We start from the raw sequence: 22,347 nt of genomic DNA on the forward strand, positions 1-22,347 counted from the left end.
CAATACCTACATGTGTATAATTGGTAAGATTATATTGGAGTTGGGTTGCATTTTCCCCTTCCCCTCCCTCGGCAATGTTCGTGTAACCCCAACTGGTTAAATTATAGTGGCTTTAACCTCAGCCTGAGCAACCTGCCCATCAATGCACCCTTTCAGCTGCATTGGTGTGTAGTATGGGAGAAAATTAAGATATTCGAACCCTGAGTGAGAAAATGAGTGAGAAATATATAATATGGACTGTTATGATGCAAATGATCCCTTGAAAAATTTGTTTAAAAAATTGTGGTTAGGCCACAACTAGAGTGTTGCGTCCAGTTCTGGTCACCTCACTTCAGGACTTGAGAGGGTGCAGAGGAGATTTACCAGAATGGTTCCAGGGATGAGGGATTTTAGCTACAAGGTTAGGTTGGAGAAGCTGGGGCTATTCTCCTTGGAGCAAAGGAGGTTGAGGGGAGATTTGATAGAGGTGTACAAGATTATGACGGGTTTGTATAAGGTAGACCTAGAAAGGCTGTTCCCATTAGCTTTATGGTACAAGGACGAGGGGACACAGATTTAAGGTTTTGAGCAAGAGATACAGTGGGGATGTGAGGAAGAACTTCTTTACGCAGTGAGAGGTAATGACCTGGAACTCGCTGCTGACGAGGATGGTGGAAGCAGAGACGATCAATAATTTCAAAAGGAAATTGGATAGATACTTGAGGGAAATAAAGTTTCACGGCTACGGGGATAGAGCGGGGGAATGGGACTGACTAGATTGCTCTACAGAGAGCCAGCATGAACTCAATGGGCAAAATGGCCTCCTTCTGTGCCGTAATGATTCTATGACCCGAAGGGGTTAAAATTGCCCCGTCTCCCTTATTAAGGTCCATTACTGCCTCTTAAGAGGCCTTTCCGACTGGGGGCCATGGATGGTCCAACCCACCCGAAATTGCTCCTGGGCCGGAGGCAGCGGAAACCCATCGAACACGCGCCAACCACTTACCGCCCGGCGGCAACCCCGTTCCGGCCTGTGCAGGAGTGGAGCTGCTGGCACTCGGTGCCCCCGACAGCTTTCCCCACCGGGAAGCTGCCAGCGGCTGGGTAGCGCGTCTACCCTTAAAGGGGAGGGCGCACCGCCGCAGCCGCCATTTTATTTTAATCGACGGCCAACTCTGAAGTCGACACGATAATGGTGGCCACGGGTTCGGCCAGGCAGCCCGACACCCCCTCTTGTGCCAGACCGCTGGGCCGGCCAAAACCCTCCCTGGTGGCCCAATGGGCGCCACTAATGTGGCTGCAGAGTTCGCAGCGGCCCTCCCCTTTAACTGAAAGGGAGTGATGTTGCTAAGCGTCAACCGCAGCAATTTCCCTCTATTCTCCCTGCCATGGATTCGGGCGGAGAATATTCATTTAATTCCAATTATTCACCCAGTTTGGGGCAAAAGGCAATTTCTGCCCCAAAGTATTTAAGGGAAAGCTAGATAAATACATGTGTGAGAAAGGAGTAGAAGGATATGCTGATACAGTTAGATGAAGTAGGGTGGGAGGAAGCTCCTGGAAAGCATAAATACCGCTATAGACCTGTTGACCTGTTGTGCTGTAAATCCTATGGAAGCTCATCCTGAATACAAAGTTGTGACCTAGTCCGAAAGTGCTACTACATCGTAACACAGGAGCGCACTGCAAGCTTTAAAGGAACCTTCCAAGAAAGCTCATAATGCAGAGAACAAGGTGAAATTATTAACTTGGTGGTGTTCGGAAGGAAATATTTTGCAGACATACTTCCTCTAATTGTTCAGCGTTGTTCCGCAGCATGTGAATTGTCACCGTAGGGTTTTCTCTTGATATTAATGTGATCTCGGCTGCAGAACACAAGCCTGAAGAAGTTTTGGACTCGTGACCTTGCTTCCAAACAATCAGGACGTCTGTTTTGATGGCGCTTTCTTTGCCAATGCGTACGGGCTCACTCGCAGGCTGGACAACAGAAGACTCTTCCTTGCTTCCTGAAACAGCAGCTTCAACGGGAAGTCCATGCTTACCTGCTAATTTTGACATTTGAGGCCGCACTGACTTAATGGGTGAGAGTCCACAGCACATAACTGCCTAGAATTTGAAACTAAACCAAACGCTTCTCTCTCTCTCACACACACACACACACACACACACACACACACACACACACGTCTCGCTGTAGCTTAACGTGACACTGATCTAATGCAGTGTTCATTTGAGGTTAAGGTTCAGGCCAGAGTGATGTCAGTATTTGCCAGTAATAGAGGCTGCATATGCATCTGAGCACAGAAGTGTATTTCTTATAGCAGTGTTTAAATATTTAAGCTCAACCTTGCTGTCTCCATTTAATCTTTTTGTTATTCAGAGGTGTACATGTTTTTGTTTTCCCTGAACAACATCGTATCATGTGTTTTAGAGGAAGCTTTACCCTGAATATAATCCATACAGTACCTGGGAGTATCAATGGGGCAGTGTGGAGGGAATTACCCTGTATCTAACCCATACTGTATGCTAACCAGAATAGGCATAATGGGCCGAATGGCGGCCTCCTGTGCTGTATCATTCTATGAACCTGGAAGTATCATTGGAACAGTGTAGATGGAGCTTGACTCTGCAGCCAACCGTACTGTCCAACGCTTCAGAACAATTAATGTGGTGATGTAAAGAAAGCTTGTGCTGTACATGTCCTGGGGAGAGGTACTCAATGGGACAGTGTAAAATGAACTTTATAATACCTGACCTGGGAGTATTGATTGGTCACAGTAAAGGGAGCTTTGCTCAGCACCTGTGCTGTACCTGACATATGAGCACTCAATGGATGGGTTCTCTTTCCCAGCACTGGTGTTTCAGCTTGATAAATCTTGGTCTGTGCTGACTTACCTGATCTCAGCTAGAGTGAGGGGGGAAAAATCATTCTAAACATGAAGGATTGGTATTTTGGTTTGGTTCTGGAGGTTTGCCAGTTGCCTTTCACCCTACCTCAGTATGAGTCAGCAACTTCAGGAAAGAATAAAGATTAGAACATTTTTAGGTCAGGAGAAGCTAGCTTTCAGCCAGTTACAATCTATATTTACTCTCATGCACAGCCCTTTAACAAGCAGCCTGTTTGATTTCTTCCAGGTGTATCAGCCGTTGTCTAATGAAGCTGAAATCGCACAGACTAAGAAGTTATTCCGGAGGCGACGGAATGACCGGAGGTGAGTCTTAAGCTGCTGGTTGTCATGGTATCCTGTGATGGGTTACAATCTCACTCACCTTGTAGGTTTGACAGTTTTAGTTTAGAAACATAGAAAATAGGTGCAGGAGTAGGCCATTCGGCCCTTCGAGCCTGCACCACCATTCAGTAAGATCATGGCTGATCATTCACCTCAGTACCCCTTTCCTGCTTTCTCTCCATACCCCTTGATCCCCCTAGCCGTAAGGGCCATATCTAACTCCCTCTTGAATATATCCAATGAACTGGCATCAACAACTCTCTGCGGCAGGGAATTCCACAGGTTAACAACTCTCTGAGTGAAGAAGTTTCTCCTCATCTCAGTCCTAAATGGCCTACCCCTTATCCTAAGACTGTGTCCCCTGGTTCTGGACTTCCTCAACATCGGGAACATTCTTTCCGCATCTAACCTGTCCCGTCCCGTCAGAATCTTATACGTAATTTATCGGCCTTCAATAAAGAAAAAAAAACCTTACGTGGAACAAAATCCAAAGCAATGTCATGTATATTATCCTCAGTTAAACTAAAAAGAATGTTAGTCTTTTTATCAAACATGTTTGGTGTATAAAATATCTTGCAGCGAGTTTGTTTTTCTCCACTAATAGCTTTTTAAAATGTTTTTATTTTAGAACATTTTCTTGGTGATTTTTGTTTTGTGCTCAACAATGTGAAGGAATTTAGTGTAGGGGAACGGAGCACCATCCATTCTGCGCACCTAGTAAGTCAAATGCCCCAATGATGTTCCAAAGAAGCGGGTTAAGACTGTCTGAACCCAATTCACGTCGGATCCATGCGGAAGTTTGAGGAGGCCCATGATGCAGCGGTAGCTGGAGAGGAGGAAGAAATGGAAATGGCAGCAATCGCCACCTCCTAGTCATTCCCACATCTGGTCCTTGCACAAGACATAGCTTTTATTTTGTAACTTACTTAATTATGTTCTTTCCCCTCCAGTAATCTTGCAGCAATGCACCATCACTGGTGGAGAGGGTAGTCTGTGCACCTGTTCCTACGCCTCTTCCAATACTGGTCTGAAACCAGCTGCTGGAAGGTGAGTGAGGGGGTTCTCTGGGTGACTTCCTCTGATGTGTTCCTCCGCCTCCATTCCTCTGTAGGGAGGGTCCCCGGTCTCTGTGTTGTGCCTCCCCACAGTGGCATAGTTGAGATCACATGTCACCAGAGGTGAATGAGCCTCCATATTACCGTTCCATGGTATGTTGTGCACCTCAGCAAAAACAGATTCTTGAAAAAGAGCCTTGCACGCAGCGGGAAATGTTCCCCCCCCCCCCCTTCCTCTATGCTCCCATTTCCCCGATGATCTGATCTGAGATCCAGCCGCAGTTCGATCCCTTCATTGATCTGTTTAACTGTCAAACTTGCAAGAGGTGATGATGCAGAATATTTGGATCTCTCCAACACGCTGAGACACTAACAGGTACAACTTTCAGAAAAAATTGCTTTGCATCACCTCTCTAGCTTGGAGCTGTTAAATGTCACCTGTTGCCTTTCCCTCTCCTTCATCACACATCAGCTTCCCCTTTGTCACATTAACTAACCCAAGTTTAAATGTTTCATAATCTGTATACTTAATATTATAGTACTTGAGGACATCTAGTGCTCGGATTAACTATCGTGGCCTAGTGCGTTTTATTTTGTTGGCTGGGTGTAATCTGTGCCGCTGGATTAGTTGATGGGTATTTCACTGCAAGGAGTAAGATTCAGTTATTTTTGTTTGTATGCACCAATCTATAGCTGCAATTTACTTAGAAAATTATTGTGGCCTTGTCTTTGCTCCTGTCAGAAGTTTTGCAATGTGCAACTGGGGCTTATGGGTGAACCAAGAAAAAGATACTGAGCTCTGTTCCTGGACTTAGATGAGGTCCAGCAGTGACTTCAACACAGCACACCAGCTCTCACAATATGGCAATCTACCATTGACTGGAGTAGCCACTTAGAACAGGATTCTTTTTCACAGCAATTTTTTTTTAATGAGGAAAGGAGAAAGACAGGCAGGCAGATCCAAAAACTGTTGGGAGATATTGTGGTTGGTGGAAAGGAATAAATAGTTAATGTTGAAAGCACTTTCCCATAGTATCTTCCTGTAATCTTTGTGCCGAATGCGGTTGCCCATTTATTACTCTCTTTTTGTTTGTTCTACACCCGATTAGATGTTAGTGTTCTTTGTGTGTATTCCACCTGGGTTTTGGTAAGAGAAAACATTACCTGTTAAGGTTTTAAGTCAAACCATGAGGTCGCCCATTGGCACTTTCTGGACAAATATAACTGAATTATCAAAAATGCTAAAAGGGACAATTGACGGGGAAAGCAGCAAGTACAATCTTTGTTCATTCACTTAAAGACTTGTGTAATTTCTTCAAGCTATAGGCCATTAACACTAGTACTCATTATTCCTGGTGAGTTATCTTTGCATGTACTTTGTCTGCTTGCTTATATTTTTTTTAAATGCCATTTGATGCTAAAGATTCTGCCTTGGAATCAGGAGAATTAATCACATGCTCTCCTGTCAAAGACCATAAAGGTCAATGTGTATACGATTCTGTGCTGATAAACAAGCCATAGACAGTACCTATTTTATTGGTAATTAAAGATATCATTACCCTTGAGAAAGTAGAGATGAGCAATGAAGATAATTCAGACTATCAGCATTTTTAAGTTTTTGGAAAGATTAAGAAAATTGGCCTTGTTTTCATTGGAAGGGAGACTTTGGGTTACAACTGAAGATTCAAGGTTATGAAGGGAATTGCAAATCATTGACTATGGTGAAGGGTTCAAATATAAGGAGAACAAGTTAACAATTAGGAAGGTAAGAATGAGAAGTGAAGTCCTGAAAAAGTTTTTTTTATCCGAAGGATGATGGAGTTGTGGAATAAGTTACCAGGGAAAGTCATTCTCGGTAAATTCACGTGGCAATTAGATACGCTTCTGGAGAGAGTAGGCATTGTGGGATATGTCAAAGGTGAGCGCATCAAGACTATCAACAAAGAGGATTGACTTCTCCTGTTCCTAAAAAATCATCTTGTATCTAAGTAAACGGATAAAGGAGCAAAGGAATTTCATGTGCTTAGCTGATCTTGTGTTTCATGGAGTTTGAAGTAGGTCCTTTATCTTCCATGCACTATCTTTGGATTATTGCAGTTAGTGGCACCACAACTTCTGTATTTGGTGGGGAGGTGAGGGCTAGGCCTAGGCACCGCAGCACAAACTGCATTATTTCATGACGAGCACGGCTGCCACCTGTACTATAGGCCAGGCTGTGCAAAGAAACAAATATTTCTCCTCTGCTCCAGAAATCTGTGCTTTCCAAACTCTATACTATTGGCATAACTTTTTTTTTAACAAATCCTTTTAATGTCTTATGGCTGGGTAACCTACTAACTTCTTGAAACATCAGTTGTATCCATTCTTTTCAGGAACCTGTGCAACATTTTGAAGAAAACTGGAAAAGTTAGAGGTTTCAAATTCTGATATGATAGTCATGTAGACTTGATGTTTACACTAATGGCTGCATGAACATGCAGAACACTTCCTTGAGCATTATGGGGATCACTTTATGTACCTTGAGTCTGGTGCTCTGTACAATATTTTGTTCCATGATGTGTGTCAATTGGCATGCTCGGTTGAATATGTGATGGTCTTGTTGATGACCTTCCTGTGACTGGTCCAATTTGGAAATGGAGACTAGGGGTCCAAAATTCCACATGGCCTTTTTCTGGCGCAATTGTAGAGGTACATCTGATTTTTTTTTTTTAGTGGCCCGACTGCGCCGAAAAAAATGTTCCACGTTTTGCCGGCATAACCTTTCATTTTGGAGCAGTGCAGATTGTCCTTCAGCACTGTGGGTGGAGCTTAAGGTCTGTGCCGAAAAACTGAGGTTGCCAGGGTAACAAGGGAGACACTGAAGGGTTGAGGCACAAATAAAGGCATTTCCCTTTTGTAAAATAGATCACTGAGAGATTTGGGACAACACTGAAATCTCAATATATGAAACAAAATGAAATTCCTTTATTCCTTTTTCGCATTGAGAGATTTTTTTTCCCACCTCTACAGTGCCGGTACCACTGTAATCCCGGGCCGAAAGGACCCCTGGTGCCGTGACTTCAGTTCGGCTAAAACAATGGCGTCTTCTCTGCGCCGATTTCCTTGTGTAGGGAAGGTTTTTCAGAAGGGTGCAGTGCGCTGTTTTTTTAAAAAATCATACTCGGCCAAACTCAGTTAAATGGCCAGAAACTGCGTACTGGGCAGGTTCGGCCCTAGTGACTTCAAAAAATCGGGAATTAAAAAATCGGATGCAAGTACTTTAGGATGGCGCAGAAACTTTGGCGAAACTTGCAGATTTTTAGTCCACTCCAAAAAAAAACCAGCGCAGGCCAAAAAAACAGCACAGAATGGTGGCGAAAATTTAGCCCGAGGGATATGGGTTTGGGCACTGCCATCCAGCATTTGTCTCAGTACTTCCCCCTGAAGCCAAAGTGAACTCAAGTGTAACAAAATACCCAAGATATGCTGGCACTTAGCTGATTTGGCATATGTACCATGCTATTTATGACCCCTGTAACAGTGGCTAATAATGTGGGTTTTATAAATTCATTGCGGTCTGGTGACCTTGTGTAAATAGTCAGATTTCTCTATTTGTCATTATTAGGCAGCACGTGCTAGAGCTGAACTGACAGCCGAAGTTTGTTGATGTGATCAGCAAGAGATGCTCTCCGCAATAACTATGAGTGGCTACAAGCCATTCCAGCTCACTAACCCAGAGACTGAGAAATTCTGAAGGGCTGACAGCACCAAGATTGAAAAAAGTTGCAGCAAAGACGCAAGAAAATATAGCTCGATTATAAGATTGGATTTTTAAAAAGCCAGTAGATTGTAGGAAGTGAAGATTGAAGAGCTAAGGAGTTCCACTGTTTTAAGGACCTCGCAAGCTAGGGAGGGTGTAGAGGGAGATCATGTACTATATCATATTTGGAGTTTAGGAGGAACAAGAGAAAAATGTTTGGAGAATCAGTGATCATAGTCCTACCAATAAAAGTAGCATTTTGAGCAGGCAGCAGCTGACAGGCAGCATGCAGATGATGCCAGGGAGTTAAAATCACTTGAGCCTCAACACCAACTTGTATTGGAGCAACAAGGCAAGGGAATACACAATAAATGGGAAGATACTGAGAGGTGTGGAGGAACAGAGGGACCTTGGAGTCTATGTCCACAGATCCTTAAAGGTAGCAGGACAGGTCGATAAGGTAGTTAAAAAGGCAAACGGAATGCTTTCTTTTATTAGCCGAGACACAGAATACAATAGCAAGGATGTTATGCTTGAAATGTATAAAACACTGGTTAGGCCACAGCTGGAGTACTGCGTGCAGTTCTGGTGACTACATTACAGGAAGGATCTGATTGCACTAGAAAGGGTGCAGAGGAGATTTATGAGGATGTTGCCAGGACTGGAAAACTTTAGCTATGAGGAAAGATTGGATAGGCTGGGGTTGTTTTCCTTGGAACAGAGAATTATGAGGGGACTAGATAGGAAGGACTTATTTCCCTTAGCAGTGGGGTCAATAACCAGGAGGCATAGATTTAACGTAGTTGGTAGAAGGATTAGAGGAGAGATGAGGAGACATTTCTTCACCCAGAGAGTGGTGGGAGTCTGGGACTCACTGCCTATGGCAGAAACCCTCATTGCATTTGAAAGGTACTTGGATGTGCACTTAAAGAGCCGTAACCTACAGGGTTACGGACCTAGAGCTGGAAGGTGGGTTTAGGCTGGGTTCTCTTTTTCGACCGGCACAGACAAGATGGGCCGAATGGCCTCCTTCCGTGTCGTAATTTTTCTATGATTCTATTTATATAGCGCCTTTAACGGAATAAAACATCCCAAGGTGCTTCACAAGTGCGTAATCAAACAAAATTTGACACCAAGCCACATGAGATATTACGGCAGAAAGAGGTAGGTTTTAAGGAGCGTCTTAAAGGAGGAGAGGTAAAGAGGCGGAGAGGTTTAGGGAGGGAGTTTCAGAGCTTAGGGTCCTGCCTTCAGGTTCCTAGGCACAAGCTCTGGAGCTCTGGAATATTCCAGATCCTGAATCATATCCTGAGGGGTGGAAGATGCCTGTGTGTGGATGTTTTTAACGTGGGGTGGCCATTGCACACAAGCCACCACACAGGCTTGACAGAGCTAGCTCTTGATCCAGTGGCAAGGATTACCCAAGACGACTGGAGACCTGCTCTGCTGCACAGACCTAGTGCACACACACATCGCAGTGTGGCCTGGCCCGTGCTGCCTTCATGCCCTTGGCCCCGAACTCACGCCTCTCCTGCGCCCCGATCACGTCCCTCCACAGTCTCTCGCCGCTCCTGCTGTACCTGCCCACGCTCTAATCACCTGCCTGGACCTTGATGACATCACTCTTGGCTGCCGTCGCCCTCCTGCACCAGCTCGCACTGCTCCCTGAAGTGGCCTGCCTCCACGTGTGCTGGATGCATCGCCAGGGCATTCAACTATAATTTCAAACAAATTGCATTTGTTGTAGAATTGTTCAGATCTCCAGCATCCGCTGTATTTTGCTTTTGCATTTGTTGTCGTGTGTACAGTTTTGGATACGAAAGCTTGAATAAAATTTTGATGCATTGTTTTAATTGGTGAGAATTTCTTTTAAATGCATAGAATGTATAACATAGCTGCAACTAAATAATTAAACTTGAGCCATAAGCACAGAAGTAGAGGAAAAGATTATAAAACGGCTTCAAGCAAGGCTTGAAGTTAGATGGATTTTTCCCTGGAAGTTATAGAAATGTGGAATACATTCTTGGTTAAAGCAGTTAACTGACAATTAATACTTGGAGGAGCTGCGTTAATATCTGGTCTGGTTAAGTGCCTTGGAACGTTTAACTATGTTAAAGGCACTATATAAAAGATTTTGTTGCTGTTGGTTTGGAACCGAATTGAGGATTCTAGGAGTAAATACAGATGGAGGTAGAGATGGTGTGTGAACTTCAATAGTTTCAGAGCTGCTGGTTCTATAAAAGTGCTCTGCAGTGAAGACAACGGGTTAAGAATGAATAGTGTAGTGCGTTGGATTAGATGCTGGCCTTTCATTTCTTGCACCTGGCTTAAATCCAGGATGAAAACCTCCTTTTTGTACTGGCTGTAAGGGTTCTATTTGAAATGGGTGTCAAACCAGTTTCCATTGGCAGTCTTGCTCAGAGAAACATGAGAAATTGAAAAATATTACACTGATAAGAATTCAGATATTGGAGTTGTGGCACGGTGAATGATTTTAGGTAAGTTGTGTTTGAATGACGTGGGAAACATACATTTGATAACTGAACTGAAAACGTGGAGTCAATATTTTAAAACTCTGGCTCTTATAACTTCATTAAGCAGCGATTTTGGAATTCTTTCAAACTAAAAAAATGTTGGGATGTCCACTAATAAGTAATTCCTGTAAATCAAGAGTGGGAGAATTCTGCCAAGTAATGCTGTCTATCCCAATGCCACTATAAAACTGTTAAAATGCTGCTCCATCTGCGCAAAAAGGACTCAAAATATAGGAAGATTACAGCATGGTAGTGCAATACATTGGGGCACTGATGCACACTGCGAGAATGTGGAGGGGTGCGAGTCCAGTCCTTTACGTCACCCAAATCCAGATCGCAGCTGCAGTGTTCTAGGGATTTATCCCATAGAGAAAGGGATGGTCAATCCGAGGTATTGATGTACTGCAGCCTGCTCTGAGCACCATTGACATAGCCCTGGGAATAAGTTTGTGGCCGAGGATGACCAAGAAGGCACTGGGGAGAATAGAGTCTCTTTTTTTTGGACCTCATGACTTTTTATTATTGACCGTTTTCTTTATTCTACTCATTTCTTCTCAAATCTATTGCTATATTGCTTGAAAACAACATTGCTTGATTACTATGATCTGCATGTCATTTACTGCTACATTTTATTAGCTTGTTTTAAAAACCGCATTGTACTTGGTATTTCACCTTGATGTTTTCCTTGTACAGCAGTTAATGTTTGCATATGATTTGTTATTGATTACCTTTTATTTTTTTTATTTGGAGGACTGCAGAACCACACTGCAAGAGAACCTAAAGCATCATCTCATTCAGTAAATATTCTGAGGAGAGCTGAGCTGATGTCAAGTGAGACAGCATTTGCCTGTAAGCAGCCCAGTGGGTATACTGGACCGTGTATCACATGGCCCATGATTTTACACAATTTCAGAAGGTCTGTTTTTGGGGTGAGGAGCAAGAGCACTTCTCTTCCGGAAGGAAAATCGGACAGGTTGACAATAATTTGGATTTCTGTCACAACCCCTACAGCAGCTAGTTAGAGTTGGTAAAGCCCTGCGAACACGGCCTTTGCGTGTTTTTTTCCCCCCCCAGAGAATGATGTGTTCTTGACAACATTGAGAGAGAAAGAAGTGCAAGATTTTAAAAAACAGTTCAAAAACTGAGGAGCCCTTAAATTTTCCTGGGTCCGAACATATGTAACCCGGGGTGACACTCTCCGACCAGGTCGAAAGTGATGGTCTAGGTTCTCTTTACAACTAAATTGTCTGTTAGATCCTGCATGTGAAATTGCATGAGAGGTTGGTGTTTAGCAAATTCCTTTCTGTGCCCAAATAGGAACCACAAATATCTACAGCACAGAAGGAGGCCATTGTATCTCTGTTGGTGCTTTGCCAGATCAATCCTAAGCTAAGCCTCCAGCCCTGCTGTCTCCTCATAGCCCTGTGTCGTCTTCTGCTTCAAATATGTGTCCAATTTTCTCTTAATACGTACAGTGGTCACTGTGATAAAGCATTGCCATTCTCCAGCAGCTCTCTGAGTAAAGATATTTCTCTTAAGCTTTCTCCTCATTCTCTTAGTGCCAATTATAAATAGATTACCCCATAGAAATATAGAAACATAGAAAATAGGAGCAGTAGTAGGCCATTCGGCCCTTCGAACCTGCACCGCCATTCAATATGATCATGGCCGATCCTCTATCTCAACACCATATGCTTTTTCCCCATACCCCTTGATGCCTTTTGTGTCTAGAAATCTATATCTCCTTCTTAAATATATTCAATGACTTGGCTTCCACAGCCTTCTGTGGTACTGAATTCCACCCTCTGAGTGAAAACATTTCTCCTCGTCCCGGTCCTAAATTTCCTTCCCCATATCCTGAGATTGTGACCCCTTGTTCTAGACCTCCCAACCAGGGGACACATCCTCCCCGCATCCAGTCTATCCAACCCCATCAGAATTTTATACGTTTCAATGAGATCCCCTCTCATTCTTCTAAACTCTCATGAATACAGGCCTAGTCAACCCATGACTCCATGTCAATCACTTCCCAACCAAAGGATATAGTTCTTCCCAATCCACTCTATCAAAAGCCTTCATTTAAAAAAAATTATTTTAAATATCCTCTTCACTTTGCTTCCTCTGTCCCAATAATTCAAGGATCTCAATTCTCTCCTCATCCTACTTGCTCATGCCTGGTCCAAGACCGCTCAAAGTGGAGGAGTACCATCTGGGAAGGCACCGAACACTTCGAGTCTCTTCGCTGGGAGCACGTGGAAGCCAAGCGTGCACAGCGGAAGGAGCGTACCACAAACCAAGCACCCCACCCTCCCGTCCCTTCAACCACCGCCTGCCCCACCTGTGACAGAGACTGTAGGTCCCGCATTGGTCTCATCAGTCACCTTCAAACTCATTTTAGTGTGGAAGCAAGTCATCCTCGACTCCGGGAGACTGCCTAAGAGAAAGATCCTGGTGACTGTGATATACGTTGCATAGAATTACATAACATGTACAGCATAGGGACCGGTCATTCTGCCCAACCGGTCCATGCCAATGTTTATGCTCCACTCGAGCCTCTTCCTACTCTAATTATCTCTTCCCATCTGCCCCATATCGCTCAATGCCCTGTTCCATCATAAATGCATCAAACTGTCTGCTTCAACCACTCCATGTGGCAGCAAGTACAATATTTTTACTACTCTCGGTAAAGAAATTTCCCTTAAATTCTTTATCTATTTGATCTGTTAGTGGCCATCGTATTTGTATGCCCCTTTTTCTGGCCTCACCCACAAGTGGAAACAATATCTCCAGATCCACCCTCTTCATAATTTTAACAACCTCTATCAATCTCCCTTTTTCTCGAGAGTCCCAGCCTGCACAATCTTTCCTGATAGTTGCAACCTCTCAATTCTGCTAGCAACCTTGTAAATCTTTTCTGTACTTTCTCCAGTGCTTCTTGTAGTATGGAAACCTAAACTGCACGGAGTTCTGAAGCGTGGTCCAATAAAGGTTCTATATAGATTTAACATTACCTCCCTGCTTTTATATCCTGTTCCCCTAGAAATGAACACTAGTACTTTGTTTGCACTTTTATGGTCATATCAATTTGTGTTGCTACTTTTAGCGATTTAATGTTTTACATTCTCTCATTTCTTTGCTCCTCTGTCCCATTCTTGTCGACCAAGGATTAAGTGGTTTCCATATTGCTCCTCCCCCAGTGAATCATGGGTTGGCTGGGGAATACACAGCAGCAATCTCTCAAATGAATAGAACTGATGTAAAGCAAGTTGTGAATCACTCCAGATTTCTATGTCTTGCATCTATTCCACTGCATCCGCCTGCAGCTGCCCTATTCCCAATCCACCCAAGCTTTTGCCTGTCTCAGCCCTCACCCCAAATTACTCTGCAAATTCTTCCCTACTTTTCACTTCCCAACCCACGTCAGACATATCGACTCAATGAGACCCACTGTCTGCTTCCTTAACCCCTTCCCAACACAGCTCCCGACACTCAACCAGCTGCTCTGGCCAAGTGCTTGTGGGCATCATCAACTTCTGCCTTTTCATTAAATGTTACATCTCAGAAACAGACCAATAAGTCCATCAAGGCTGCTGTTTTTCTCCAGATGCGACACTCTAATCCTGTCCACTCCCCATACCCTTTAATGCTTTTTATAGCACCGATTTAAAAACACAATGCATGGACTCAACTTCACCAACTCCTGTGTAAAGAATTTTTTTCAATTTTCACTTATTTTGTAACCATCTTAAATTTATGTCCTCCCATAACTGTCGCTGACCAGTGGATACAATTCATCATTGTTTACCTTATCATAACCCCGCAGAACCTTAAAGACCGTGATCAGATCAGCCATTGGCCTTCTCCGTTCATCTGAAAAGACCCTAACCTCTCACTGTTACTGCCTCACTGTTGCTAACAGCTTAGTGAATTTACTCTGCATCTTTTCCATTATTTTATATCCTTCTTGTATTGGATTGCCCCAAACCATACTCCACCTGCGGCCTAACAAGTCTAACATTAACTCTTTGCTTTTATATTCAATGCCTCTAGATATAAAGCCAAAGATTCTGTTTGCCTTTTTTATGGCCTTACCTACTAACATTACCATATTTAATTGCCGCTGCTCTACTCGATTTAAAATCTTACAATTTATGATGTACTTCATTTCCCTATTCTTGCATCCAAAATGTATTTTTCTACAATGAATTCCACCACTTTGCTTATCCTGTTCGCTCTATGTCTTCCTGCAGTCTTTCATAATCTTTGTCACATTTTGCCATAACCCACCCCCCAGTTTGGTATGATTAGAACCTGTTAATATTATCCCTTCAATTCCTGAGTCCAGATGATGTATGTGCATATAAATCCATTCTCTAAATTAAAAACAGCCATCATCGCTCTCAAAATGCCATTGTCAATATTCTGTTCTCTTCAACAACTGCCCATTTCTGATCGCCCCATCCTCATAATCGTCCTGACTGCTTCACCACTGAATCCCCATACTCACCTCTCCTTGTTTACATTTCTTCACTTTGACATACATTGAAAACCATCCTAATGGAAGTCACCAATTCATATCCTGTGTGACTGTGTATTATCGCTCCTTCTCCTGCTTAACCTCTCTGTAGCCTCCAATATAGTTGACCATTCCATCTTCCTCCAACACCTTTCCTCTGTGTCACAGCACTCTTGTGATTGCATTCCTACCTTTCCCAACGCAGCAGCACGTCTCCTGCAATACCTTCTCCGGCACCCCCAGTAATCTTTGGTGTGTCCAAAGGTTCTATCCTTGCCCTTACTATTCTTCTTATTGGGCCCAAGTTTCCACATGATTTGCGCCTGATTTTTAGGAGCAACTGGTGGAGAACGGACTATCTTAGAAATCGCAATTCTCCACATTTTTTTTTCTTCAAAAGGGGGCGTGTCCGGCCACTGACGCCTGATTTGAAAGTTTCCACAGTGAAAACGTACTCCAAACTAAAGTAGAATGGAGCCAGTGAAGATTTTTGTAGAACTGAAAAAACCCTGTTCTACACATTAAAAAATCAGGCGCAGGTTACAAATTAGGCGTCCAGAACGAGGTGGGGGTGGGGGGGGGAAGGGAAGTCATTAAATTCTACAATAAATCCTTATTTATACTTCTACAAATATTATACAAATAAATCCAACCTGAATAAACATTTATAAGCCAAGAAAAGATTAAATAAACCATCTTCCTACTTGTGTGAAAGTGCTTCAGCCAGGGAGAATTCTGCAGCCGTTCGTGCCGCTGAGAGGGAGGGAGGGAGGGAGGGAGAGAGGGAGTCTGGTCGCCGGAGGGGGGGGGGGGGGTGGCGGGGAGCGGGTGTCGGGTCCGGAGGGGCAGGGGGAAGCAGGAGCTGGCCGTGGGAGGAGCCCTATTCACGCAGCCCCAGTGAGGCCATTCAGCCAGGGCTAGGGGCTGCGTGCTTCGGGCCCCTCCCACACAGTTCGGCGCCTGGAGCTACTGCACTTGCGTGCCCACTGTAGCGCGCATGTTCAGAGGTCCCGGCACTGTTTTCAGCGCCGGGACCTGGCTCCGCCCCCCCCCCCCCACAGCTCGTGCTGGCTGCGCCGAGGACCAGCAGGTAGGTGGAGAATACCGAGGATTTTTTTAGGCGCCGTTTTAGGCGCGAAAAACGGGCGCCCAGCTCGGAGGGGCGCCCGTTTTTTTTCTTGTGGAAACTTGGGCCCATTATGTGGTCCCTGCTGGTGACATTATTTCTAAGCATATCGCCAACTTTCATATTTATGCCAAAGGCCCTCCGCTTTACTTCATCGTCACCACTCTCCATTCGACAATGAGGCAGAACTTCTTCCAGCTAAATATATTGAAGCTCTACTCCCGACTAAGCAGGACACAGAGGGATATGGTTTGCTGGGTTCAGCCTGAGCAAGTAGCTGAGGAGGGGGCTGCAATTCGAGGAACCATCTCTTCTGGTTCTTGCTACATCTTCCGCTGATTGCAGCCCCCTCCTCGGCTCCATTCCACCATTGTGGTTAGACCCTTAGCTGTCGTGTACTCAACTTCCATCCCTACCATCACATTGCATCGTTCTCCACCTTCAAAAACTTTCTAAAAGCCTACTGCTTCAATTACACCTTTGCTCACTTCCCTCAGCTTCACCCACTTTCTGCCTGGTGTCTGATCTACCCCCTTTGTTACGCACTTGGGGACAGTACATTACATTAAAGTGCTATACAAAAGTAAGTTCTCAACATCCAGCTCGAGTTTCCAGGAACTATTTACGGTTTCGATACTAGGCAACATTTGTTCATTTTCTTTGCCCCTCCCCTCCTACATAGGAAGCTAGGGTAATTATAGACTGGTTAGCCTGACATCAGTAGTGGGGAAAATTTTTGAATCAGTTATTAAGGATGAAATAACAGCGCATTTGGAAAGCAGTGACAGGATCGGTCCAAGTCAGCATGGATTTATGAAAGGGAAACCATGCTTGACAAATCTTCTAGAATTTTTTGAGGATGTAACTAGTAGAGTGGACAAGGGAGAACCAGTGGATGTGGTGTATTTGGACTTTCAAAAGGCTTTTGACAAGGTCCCACATAAGAGATTGGTGTGCAAAATCAAAGCACATGGTATTGGGGGTAATGTACTGACGTGGATAGAGAACTGGTTGGCAGACAGGAAGCAGAGAGTCGGGATAAATGGGTCCTTTTCGGAATGGGAACCAGTGACTAGTGGAGTGCTGCAGGCTCAGTGCTGGGACCCCAGCTATTTACAATATACATCAATGATTTGGATGAAGGAATTGAGTGTAATATCTTCAAGTTTGCAGACTGGGTGGCGGTGTGAGCTGTGAGGAGGATGCTAAGAGGCTGCAGGGTGATTTGGACAGGTTAGGTGAGTGGGCAAATGCATGGCAGATGCAGTATAATGTGGATAAATGTGAGGTTATCCACTTTGGTGGCAAAAACACAAAGGCAGAATATTATCTGAATGGTGACAGATTAGGAAAAGGGGAGGTGTAACGGGACCTGGGTGTCATGGTTCATCAGTCATTGAAAGTTGGCATGCAGGTACAGCAGGCGGTAAAGAAGGCAAATGGCATGTTGGCCTTCATAGCTAGGGGATTTGAGTATAGGAGCAGGGAGCTCTTACTGCAGTTGTACAGGGCCTTAGTGAGGCCTCACCTGGAATATTGTGTTCAGTTTTGGTCTCCTTAACTGAGGAAGGACGTTCTTGCTGTTGAGGGTGTGTAGCGAAGGTTCACCAGACTGATTCCCGGGATGGCTGAGCTGACATACGAGGAGAGACTAGATCAACTGGGCCTTTATACACTGGAGTTTAGAAGAATGAGAGGGGATCTCATAGAAACGTATAAGATTCTGACGGGACTGGACAGGTTAGATGCGGGAAGAATGTTCCCGATGTTGGGGAAGTCCAGAACCAGGGGACACAGTCTTGGGATAAGGGGTAGGCCATTTAGTACTGAGATGAGGAGAAACTTCTTCATTCAGAGAGTTGTTAACCTGTGGCATTCCACAAGTTGTTGATGCCAGTTCATTGGATATATTCAAGAGGGAGTTAGATATGGCCCTTACGGCTAAAGGGATCAAAGGGTATGGAGAGAAAACAGGAAAGGGGTACTGAGGTGAATGATCAGCCATGATCTTATTGAATGGTGGTACAGGCTCGAAGGGCCGAATGGCCTACTCCTGCGCCTATTTTCTATGTTTCTATGTTTCTAGACAGCTTCCTAAATGGGAGAGAGGGCAATCTAATAGCATCCAGAATTTCTAGCAATACTGCTCTTCGAATCATAGAATCATTCAACACAGACGGAAGCCATTCGGTCCATCGTGCCTGTGCCAGCTCTTTGAAAGAGCTATCCAATTAGTCGCACTTTCACTGCTCTTTTATCATAGCCCTGCAAAAGTTTACTTTTCAAGTATATATCCAATTCCCTTTTGAAAGTTACTAATGAATCTGATTCCATCACCCTTTGAGACAGTGCATTACATAGAATTACATTGAATATACGGCACAGAAACAGGCCATTCGGCCCAACTAGTCTGTGCTGGTTTTTATAGCCCACATGAGTCTCCTCCCATTCCACGTGTTTCATCTCAGCCTTTCTGTATGTCTTTCTGTTCCCTTTTCTCTCGTACTCGTCTAGTTTCCTTTTTGAACACATCTAAGCTATCTGTCTCAACCATTTCCTGTGTTAGCGAGTTCCACATTCTAAAATAAATTTCTCCTCATTTCCAGATAATAACAACCCATTGTGCAAAAAATAAAAGAAAAATGATCTCGCCCTGGCTCTTTATTATCGTGAATCTGTGTCCTCTGTTTACTGACTCTCCTGTCAGTAGAAACAGTTTCTCCTTATTTACACTATCAAAAACCTTCATAATTTTGAATACCTCTTATATCTCCCCTTAGCCTTCTCTGCTCTAAGGAGAACAAACCCAGCTTCTCTAGTCCCTCGACATAACTGAAGTCCCTCATGCTTGTTCTTGATTTGACCTCGATGAGGTAAATATTCTTTCCCTTCCTAGTAGCAAAGTGCGTGGTCCTCATGTCCTCATGCCCTCTTCCTCTCGTTCCCCGCCCCCCCCCCCCCCCCTTCACCATTTGGGAAAGCTGCATTATAACACAACTAATGCAATATGTGTATTACCTATATGTAATCGCATGCCATGTTTTAATTTATTCCAATCACCTTGGTTTGGATTTCATGGTTGACAGGTTTCTGCTTCCTTGCACATTAGATTATGATTTTCCTGTCCAATAGAATAAATATTGTTCATCTGATATGCAAATCTAAACCATTCATTCAAATAACAAGATTTGCAAATCCAATTTGAATTTGAAAAAAAAACTTTATACACCGCCTTTCACGACCATCGGACTTCCCGAAGTACTTTGCAGCCAATGAAGTACTTTTGCAGTGTAGTCACTGCTATAATGTGGGAAACGAGGCAGCCAGATTGTACACAGCAAGCTCCCACAAACAGCAATGTGATAATGACCAGTTAATCTGTTTTTGTTATGTTGATTTGAGGGATAAATATTGTGCAAGACACCGGGGATAACTCCCCTGCTCTTCTTTGAAATAGTGCCATGGGATCATTTATGTCCACCTGAGAGGCCTCGGTTTAATGTCTCATTCGAAAGACGGCGCCTCAGACAGTGCAGCACTCCCTCAGTGCCGCGCTGGAGTGTATGCCTAGATTTATGTGCTCAAGTTCCTAGAGTGGGACTTAAATCCACAACCTTTTGACTCCGAGGCGAGTGTGTTACCCACTGAGCCACAGCTGACACTGGTAGGGAAAGAAAGATTCTCAACTGCCAGTTTAATTGTTAGATAGTAAAAGAGTGTGTGTGTGTGTGTGTATATAAATGCGCATACTTGTTAAACTATAGAGACACTATTTTGGAAATGATTCGATGATCAGTTTTCCCTTGCAAGTTAATCTTTTTAATTTATTTTTAATCTCCCTGTAAACTGGACTGGGCTAGTCAAAGGGGTGCCAAGAGCTTGAAAGATAATAGGAGAAATAGTCCTTTGGATAATTGCACCTTGATTTTCTTTGCTTGTTGCAAAATACATTGTACAGGCTCACTAGATCTTAGTTATTGAGTTGTTTTGGGATGGGTACAGTCCTAATTTCAATGTTGGTGCATTCCAGTATCAGCACTCAGCCCACAGCAGTGTGATTTACACATGACGTCAGCTCTGCGCTCAGTCTGTTTAGTTATTATTTGGCTCCACCTCTGTTATTAAAGTCCACCATATAATCATTGGAGGATTTGTGGTTTTAAATTGGAGTCTTGTGCAAAATCCAAGATGCATGTAATTGTGTATTCTGTGGGAAATGGTGAGCAGTCTTCAGTTTGAAGCATTACCAGTGATGCCACCATGCTGGTTAAATAACCATGGTGCATGGTGGCAAGCAGTTTACTTTTCAGATTTAATGGCAGATACAGCATCTTCCCACAATGCAATTTTATCAAATGAGATGGTGCCACTGAGTTTTCGATGGATAATTGGTTAACTTTAGTTTTTCATCCTGTCGATGTTTTGTCTTTTGAGTTGTAGTTCCTTCCCTCTTCCCTGCTATTGCCATATCACTACCCATTATCCTCAAGTACCTTGCACTATCGCACTTATAGATATGTTTACATCAACCAAGAGAAGTTAACGGTGGTCCTTCCAGCCAATGAGAGATGGTGTGGTGAAAGGTTAGTTGTACCCTGGGGAAAGACTGGTGTTGGCATTGTGTCTCTCAGTAACTCTCTGCTCAAAATTCTTGATTGCATTTTAAAAACAAAACTCCTGTGGACAACAGATGTAACTCGCCAGATGGTATGATTACATTAGTATTCTTAAGATATTATTAGAGGAAGTGCATTAGAAATAATATTGTTTAGTTTCACGATGGCTTAGCAGATACAAAGCACATTGCTACTAACCCATACAGTCTGTTAGGGTAGCAGTTGGCATCAGTGCCCCTGGATTGGGGAGTGAGTTGGTGGGGGAGGGGGTGGAAATCAGCCGGCAGTCTCCTGATCACTATCCAGTGACCCCTGCTGAAAACCACATTGTGATTGGTTGAATAACATGCTGATGCTCACTGAGTAGGCTCTCATACAAAGCATTGCCACTGGAGTACAGTACTTGAGGGCTTCCTGTGCCTGTTGCACTGTACCCTGCTCTCCCTGTCTCCCCCCACCACCCCTATCCACAAGTCACCAGTGTCAGGAAATGAGGGGGCAAGCAACACTTTGGTTCTTTGTGTCTCCACAAGAAGCTGGTCATTTTGATTGAAGAAAAAGGGAAAATTCTCAAAACAAACAAAATGAAATGTCGATTTTGTAATCCACATACTTTTTTCAGAAGGAGATTAATAGATTGGAGCCACTTGCATAACAAGTGGTTTGATGATATGCACCAATCAGCTATTTAAAAATTCCACAGCACCCATTATGGTAAAATAAGGAATCGGTCTGAGCTCAAGCCAACATCTTTCTGTCTAGTCAATCTGTGCTGAGCAAGAGCTGTTTTCCACATAATTTTTGGAACAAATATGGGCCAAGTTGAAGAAACAGACATTTCCTGAATTGAGCATTCAGACTCATTGTTTATGAATAGAAAATAAATCCAAATCAATTCAAAACAATTGTGAGCGAGATTGGCCGCGTAGTTTGAGGACTGCCACTGATATTTGGTAAAACCAGTACTACGAGCCATAACACCAAACCAGTCTCTGAGATTCCATCGGCATGACCAATCTTTCCAGCTGTTAATGACATTGGGATATTCCAATGTACAAACTTGTTGAATACCTGCCAAAAACCTCGTGTTGTCTCATTTTCTTCTATGGATTACCCTGTGTTCCCCGTGACTGGGGAAGTGAAATTAATTTTCTCTGGTATTGGGATCACATCTGAGCATTTCTCGGCATAATTTCATGGTAAATACATGGCTTAACCTGCTTGATAACAAAAAGGTGGTGCAGATAAATCAGTCTGTTAAGGTAGGTATAAGATTTCTGTCTTGTTCTAATTGTGAACAACACTTTACTCTGGCGGTTAAAGGAGGCATTGTCTTCACTCAAAGGTCTTCGAAAAAGATTTGACATTTGGCTGACGTGTCATGATGCTGTAAATTGTAACGAAAGAGTAGTTGCACCAAAAATGGCATTTTTATTCTCCACCTGACTGATGAAGGTAATGCCTGTTTAAAGCTGTAGCTTCTTACAACAGTTTGACACAATCAAAGTTGGCCAATTAAGCCCCCGCACTGATTCAAAAGCAAACCCGACCC

General features: G+C 43.7%; 1 protein-coding gene across 4 annotated transcripts in view; it reads left to right on the forward strand.

Annotated features, from left to right (window-relative positions):
• Positions 1 to 22,347, forward strand: part of ctif (CBP80/20-dependent translation initiation factor) — a 300,050-nt gene that overhangs the window by 201,288 nt on the left and 76,415 nt on the right. For all 4 annotated transcript variants that reach the window (XM_070867474.1, XM_070867476.1, XM_070867477.1 and 1 more), the window contains one exon: positions 3,115 to 3,191. In XM_070867474.1, the coding sequence (XP_070723575.1) occupies positions 3,115 to 3,191 (77 nt within the window). The remainder of the gene's footprint in view (positions 1 to 3,114; positions 3,192 to 22,347) is intronic.

This window comes from Pristiophorus japonicus, chromosome 2 (genome assembly GCF_044704955.1).
Source record: "Pristiophorus japonicus isolate sPriJap1 chromosome 2, sPriJap1.hap1, whole genome shotgun sequence".
Taxonomy (NCBI): domain Eukaryota; kingdom Metazoa; phylum Chordata; class Chondrichthyes; family Pristiophoridae; genus Pristiophorus; species Pristiophorus japonicus.